General features: G+C 41.1%; 1 protein-coding gene across 1 annotated transcript in view; it reads right to left on the bottom strand.

Moving 5' to 3' along the window:
• LOC104524303 (son of sevenless homolog 1) overlaps positions 1-7198 on the bottom strand; it is a gene marked incomplete at its 5' end in the record, with an annotated part of 29017 nt that overhangs the window by 5565 nt on the left and 16254 nt on the right. The window contains 2 exons of the mRNA XM_029084781.1: positions 65-720; positions 1643-1770. Coding sequence (XP_028940614.1) covers positions 65-720; positions 1643-1770 — 784 coding nt within the window. The remainder of the gene's footprint in view (positions 1-64; positions 721-1642; positions 1771-7198) is intronic.

The following is a 7198-nucleotide window of genomic DNA, read 5'->3' as shown; positions in this document are numbered from 1 at the left end:
AGAGCAGCATAAACCAGTCATGACCTTGAGTTTTGGCTATATCATAATAAATGAAACGCCTCACCTGCATACATGTGGTAAGTCAGCCTCTCAATGAGCTTGACAACAGTTCCTGCCTTGATGATGGGGATTCCAGATTTAGGCTGCATGTTTTCTTCAAACACAATATTCTCTTCAGAGTCGGGTTCTGCAAATCTATAAAGCTCAGGATTTGGAAATCTCATCTGCTCTTCTTTTTCTTCCTGCAACATTGTTACATCCAACATCCTTTCCAGTGTGCTTCTATATTGCAAAGATATCAATGCTGCCATCCAGTTGTTTTTCTCTTCAGCTGATTTAGCAGCAAAAATAACACTGTTCTCATCTTTTAAGATGATTTCAAAAGCATGTCTGTACTCATTAGTGTCGTCTTTGTCGTTGATTTGTACCTTTCGCATGAAGAACTTTTCTTTTAGACGATATTCTGCATTGCTAGCACCAGGAAGTCTTGGCTGGCCGTGATTTGACTTACAGCAAATCATCAAGCCATCAAATAGAAATATGTGTCTCTCGTGCTTTGCTCCTACGCGCGTGAGTGTTCCTTCCATGATGAACTCGTTACAGCATTGTCCAATGTCCTTACCCTCCCAACCATCAATATTTTTCTGGATTTCATTCATTTTCTTAATTGCTAGCTGTTTCCCCTTCATCTGCTGAGTATAGAATCGGCATGCAGACTCACTTCAGTGAAGCATGGGAGAAAGGCAGCCTGTTAGTATACGTGTATTTAAAAACCACAACCACCACTAACAGCAAAAACACAAGATCATCTTTCTGAGGGGTGAGAATTCCACTGAGAATGCAATTTCAGCACTCGGTATCAGCTCCATTGCAAGCCTTGACTAATGTTTCTCTCAAGTACCTCATCTGATAACTTTTCTACTTATCTTCTACACAATAAATGTTTTACCTAAACACAGGCAACCAGAAGTAGGCAAGTTATTAGTGCTGCTGAGCCCAACAAAACACTCATTTCCATAGCTGACAAACAATTCGAAACTGCATCAGTTTGAAAGAAGCACATTCAGAGAAAATAACTTGTTAAATGCATTCGTGTCCACAAGCCTAAAAATTACACTTTGCAACACAGAACTTGTTCGGCAAAAAAAATATGGAAACAATTTTAAGAGCAAAAGCAAAGTTTTCACATGTTAAAATAACTGCATCTATAACAAGTACTAGTTATCTATGCATCTATTTCTGTTATCCAGTGGTAACTTTAACTAGCCATTGCACACAAAGCTCTTCAGATAAAGTAATTTCAAATTCAAGAACACTCCCTTCTAATCACACAGAAATGCACTTTTACAATATTTTTAGGTGGATATTTACTATCTGAGCAGAATTAACTCACAAATGCCATAACTTTCTACTTACCAGTGAATTCTCAGAACGTCTCAACTACCAGTATGCAAGGACACATAGAAATTAGAACGGTTTTAAAACAATAACAAATTATCTTGGCTTTGATGTCACTTCCTCTGAAAAAGCAGGCTTGTCACAAACTATTTTGTTCATTGTTTACTAAAAGAGGAAACTGGGAGCCCTGGATTTATAGCAAAGCATTAAGAGCAGAAAGCAGGAAAAATGGAAACATGTTTACCTAAGCCTTCGTTTTGCAAGACTTTTGGAGCATATCCGTTCCATGCTGCTTTGAAGATTTAGCAGGGCAGTTATTGCTTGCTTTAAGCACTCTTTATCCTCTTCATCCTCACTTTTTTCTTCCAATTGCTGTGAACATTGAAAGTCAAATACAAAAAGCGTTACAATCGTTTTGGTATTCATAAATCTAGGAGTCTGACCTAGGAAGAAGAAATCCAACCATCTGCTGATTTTGCATGTTCCTGCTTGTTAGTAACGTTAATTAAATAACCAGGTTCATTACTGACACAGGTGAGAGAGAGAACTGTCTGCTAAGAGCTGAATCTCAGTAAAACGAGAGCAACAGTCACTAGTACCCCAGATACAGATGCACTCCGTCCGGCACACGCTATTTACCTCAAAACTAGTTTGATTGACCTTATATCTCCAAAACCAGAAGTGTTAAACCTTCACCTTAACAACACCACCTAAGTGGAGCTGTTAAACCTTAAGAGGAACAAGCGAGAAAGGAGATCCCCATACGGGTCATTTTACAGCACAAGATCACACCTGCGAGATGTCTGTACATTTGTAACAGTATAGAATTGTTTCGGTTGGAAAAGACCTTTGAGATCATCAAGTCCAAACAAAAACCTAACACTGCCAGCTCCACCACTAAACCATGTCCCTAAGCACCACATCTACCCGTCTTTTTAATGCCTCCAGGCATGATGACTCCACCACGGCCCTGGGCAGCCTGTTCCAATGCTTGACAACCCTTTTGGTGAAGAAATTTTTCCCAATTTCTAATCTAACCCTCCTTTGGTACAACTTGAGGTCATTTCCTCTTGTCCTATCGCTTGTTACTGGGGAGAATAAATCAATTCCCACCTCTCTACACCCTCCTTTCAGGTAGCTGTAGAGAGGGAGAAGGTCTCCCCTCAGCCTCCTTTTCTCCAGGCTCAACAACCCCAGTTCCCTCAGCCGCCCCTCATCAGACTTGGGCTCCAGTTTCACCAGCTTTGCTGCCCTTCTTTGGACACGCTCCAGCAGCACCTTCATGTCTGTCTTTGTCGTAAGCATAAACACTCCTGGAACAGGCAAGCTAGACCAAAAACTAAGCCAAACTCCATCGCAATTACAAATAGAAGATTACAAGGGCTCTCCCCTCACCAACAAGTCTAATCAGTAGTTCACGTTGGAAGGGATCTTTGAGATTATTTTATACAACCTCCATCAATTGCAGTCTGACATAGATCAGGTTGCCTAGGGTCATGTTGAGTTTTGAATTGTTCTCTGTATGGAGAGGCCAAAAGCTTTCTGGATAATCGGTTCCAACATCTGAAATCTCTCAGTGATTTTTTTTTTTCCCTAATAGTTTATCAGGATTTCCCTTATTGACTTTTCATAGTGGAATATGTTGAAGCAGTATGCAGGGGTGAGAAGTATTTCTCTGTCTTTCCCACCCCATCACACAGTCAAAGACAGCAAGAAGGTTTCCCCTGCTTAGTCTCTATTTCTCTAGAACAAATAAACCCACTCCCCCAGCTTCTCCTCCATCACATGCTCCATTCTTCATGTTATCTTGACAAGCCCTTCCAGTGGTCTTGTTTCAGTGCATCAACAGGAAGGACAAGCTGTATATGCTTCTCCTGATGCAGCCTTGCTGGCACTGAACAGGTAGGCACTGCCGCTTCCCTCAACCTGATGGCTACACACTTGCCAGTACAGGCCTTGGTGCCGCAAGGGTGTTCTGCTGGCTTGAGTTCAGTTTATTGTCCAGCAGGATTGACATTTTTTCTCATGCAAAAATCACAGGTGGAAAACAATAACCAGACGGCTGGTAGGGAGAAGTAAGTGTTCTTCCTCTGTGGAGAGGTTGCTTGGCTGGTCATCATGTATCTAACCATGGTCAGCTTATAGAATCACAGACTGGTTTGGGTTGGAAGGGACCTTTCAAGGGCATCTAGTTCAACCCCCTGCAGTGAGCAGGGACATCTTCAACCACATCAGGTTGCTCACAGCCCCGTCCAACCTGACCTTGAATGTTTCCAGGGATGGGGCTTCTACCACCTCTCTGGGCAACCTGGGCCAGGGTTTCACCACCCTCAGACTGAAAAATTTCTTCTTTGCATCTAGTCTGAATCTCCCATCTTTTAGTTTAAAACCATTTCCCCTTGTCCAATCACTACAGGCCCTGCTAAAAAGTCTGTCCCCATCTTTCTTATAGGTCCCCTTCAAGTATTGAAGGCTGCAATAAGGTCTCCCTGGAGCCTTCTCTTCTCCAGGCTGAACAACCCCAACTCCCTCAGCCTGTCCTCACAGCAGAGCTGCTCCATCCCTCTGATCATTTCTGTGGCCTCCTCTGGACTGGCTCAAGTAGGTCCATGTCCTTCTGATGTTGGGGGCCCCAGACCTGGAGGCAGTACTGCAGGTGGGGTCTCAGCAGAGCCGAGTAGAGGAGGAGAATCCTCCCCCTGGACTTGCTGGCCACGCTGCTGGTGATGCAGCCCAGAATATGGTTGGTCTTGCAAAATCATGGTACATGAGTGTCCACTGGAGCACACAGCTACATTAACACCTTCACACACTAACTCAACTTCTTTTTTTTTAAAGGACAAAAATATAATAAAGTTATAAACTAAAACTGGATGTGAAAGGTTAATACTAGTATTTGCGCCTAACTATCACTGTGACAGTTTTATAAAACACAATCTGCCATGTTTTTATCCTAAGATGTTTAAGATTTTTGTCTTAAATCTTCACTTAAGCATTAAAATATTTCACACTATAGTCAGTGAAAAAAATGATACAGCTGTGGTTTACACATAAAACTGAGAGAACCATTATTGACAGGATTATTAAAAGACAAGCGTTTCAGACTATTACACATCAAGAACTGGATCCACACAACTGAAAGATTTGTTTTGACAGAGGTGGTAAAAGTGAAGTGACAGGTTGGCATGGACCAGAATAACACACACCCCCTTGGAAACAGTACAATCACATTGTTTGCTTCCAGTGTGAAATGTTAAGTATTGTCCTCTCAAATCCAACTGAATACAACATATTGAAGTTTGACATTTGAATGGGTCACAGAAGAGCATTAATTTTTTCCCTGACCAGAGTTAATTATTCAGTGCAAGAGCTGTCAATGCCAAAGACTACTTTATTTGTGTTTTCAGCCATAAGGGTGACCACAAGGTTTATTTCTAGGCAGCTTTGGTTCATGTAGCATAATCTGTCACACTCTTGACCTAAGCAGCATTAGGCATGAGTGCCTACTCATGGGACAACGTCTGAAATAGGGTTGACAATGCACCACAACAGGCATTGCTTCTCAAAAGGTCTCAGGAAGAACACAGCACTCCAAGAAGGAACAGACTACCCCCTCCTCATATTCCTCTGCTCTCTAGATTTAACACAGAGGTTTCATCTTCCCTATGCTTCAGTTGTGCAGTTCACCTACATTCAGACAGGACTTCAGACAAATGAGGGAGGAGCAGCACTGCTGGCAGAAGTCCTTGCGCGCTGCCTCTTTGCCAACTTCCATCAAAAGAGTCTGTCTGGACTTCCTATCATTTCTGGACAGCTACACTTCAACAGTGGACAAGACTGTTTCAGCCTGGTCTCCTTGAAAAACAAGCCTTATTAGATCCTACAATATTTTGCCATTTGCTTGTAGGGGTACCACAGAAGACAGACTAAAACAGAACAAAAATGGCCCATACCCCTAAAGAAGAAAGGTTTTGAAATTTGGAAAAACCTCAAAAGAAATCTGTGCAAATGTAGGTTAATGTGTACAAGGGGAGTGCTAAACCAAACAAAGAGAAAAATGAACCCCTATAAAGTAATCAGGAATTTTCTCAGTGTAGCACCTTATCAATTCAAATACCTGCAAAAAAAAATTACTCCCTGTACATTCTCTTCAGAAACATACTGGTACAGATTAACATTGGTTGCTGCAAAGCATTCTGCTCCTGTGTTGAGTTTACAGATTGCTTTTTATACCAATTCCTGACCAGTTGCAAAAATGTTGGTATTCATCACAGAAAAGTCCATGTCTAAGAGCAAAATACATGTTTACACACAGTGCTGGAGAGAAAGCAATTGCTTAAGACTAACACATCCCCATCAGGATCTATTGGAAGTAATCCATATTTCCAACTGTATATACAAACAAAATCAAAGTCCAGTGAGTGTAATTACGCTGCAGGTTTAACATTTAGCGAGTAGTGTGTTGAAATATGCGCTGTCTTGAGTGTAAGACCAACACAAACGGCAAATCAGAGAGGGCTGTGAACCACTATGAAGATACTGGTCTGCACACAGGAAAAGATTTTGAAAGTTTATATTCTAGCATTGTATAATTACCAAAACTGCTACCAAAAAAGAGTCTTAGAACTGAGCTTAAACTTCAGCGATGGCTTTCATCTTACATTGACTCCAGGCAGTTTGGAAGAGGAGGTTATAGAAAGGGAAATGGTATCACTGGAAACATATCCAGGTTACTCTGCAAATCCCAGTGATTCTTCTACAGTCGTGCAGTGCCCCCTAATGAATGAATCACAGAGATGCTAAATAAAAGTGTGATGGGATTTTTTTTCCTCCCTAGATAAAGCATCCTGTGAATAATAATATATTATTATGAGAAGGAGGTTTCTGATTATCAGTAGTAATATAGTCATCGTGTTTTTTAATAATCTTATAAGAAAATATTGGTTTATAATGACTGTAACGACTTGCAATACTACAGGCACAGCATCCCGGCCATTCAAGGAAAACAAACTTGGAAAATAGACTGCCCAGGGAAGTTTCTAATTGAAAAAAAAAAAAAAAGAAGTACTCTACATTCTAGGCCTCAAGCTCTGAGGAGATATCAAGAAGTGGAAGACAAGGTATTTTGTTCTACCTGTTGCATAACACAAAGATTAGATATTTATAAAACCAGGAAATTCCAAACAGATATAAAATAAATCCTCCTCATGCAGTGCAAAATTAGACTGTGGTAGTCCTTCTCTTATGCTGTCAGGGAAGCATCTATCTAGAAAGACAAAGACAGAAAATATATTTACACTTATTATGAGAATATGCAGATAAAACGATACTAGTAGGTGTCACAATGGATATAAAACCTTGTACTTCAGGGCTTACATCACAATCTAGACTTCTGTCTTCCTAGAAGATTATTCTAAACCTAACCACTGAAACCTGTGAACTGCAGGTTCCTTGATTCATCTGGCAGCAGAGATCACAAATCAGCTTCTATACACAAAAGACACAACAGCACAAATGAGGCAGATAAATGACAACTGAATTGGCTTAACTTAAGATCACTTGATTGTAGGTGCTAACGATACTTACTGCCCGCCTCAAAACATTAACCCAAGAAGTTTAGGGCATAAGTGGTGCCACATTAAAAGTGGAAGCTGCTCACAGCAGTACTCAGAATGAGCTCAAACTAGTGCTGCTTCAGAGAAACTTCTTCAAAACCCACTATGTGATTTCTTCAGAAGTCCTGAAGCCCACGGCGAGGCAACAAGACACTTGCACAGGTGGCAAAGTGAGTGTGAGCTGT

The sequence above is a fragment of the Antrostomus carolinensis genome, unplaced genomic scaffold (assembly GCF_000700745.2).
Source record: "Antrostomus carolinensis isolate BGI_N321 unplaced genomic scaffold, ASM70074v2 scaffold9704, whole genome shotgun sequence".
NCBI classification, from domain to species: domain Eukaryota; kingdom Metazoa; phylum Chordata; class Aves; order Caprimulgiformes; family Caprimulgidae; genus Antrostomus; species Antrostomus carolinensis.
Note: the sequence above shows the minus strand (reverse complement) of the source record. Positions and strands in the feature narration are given on the sequence as shown.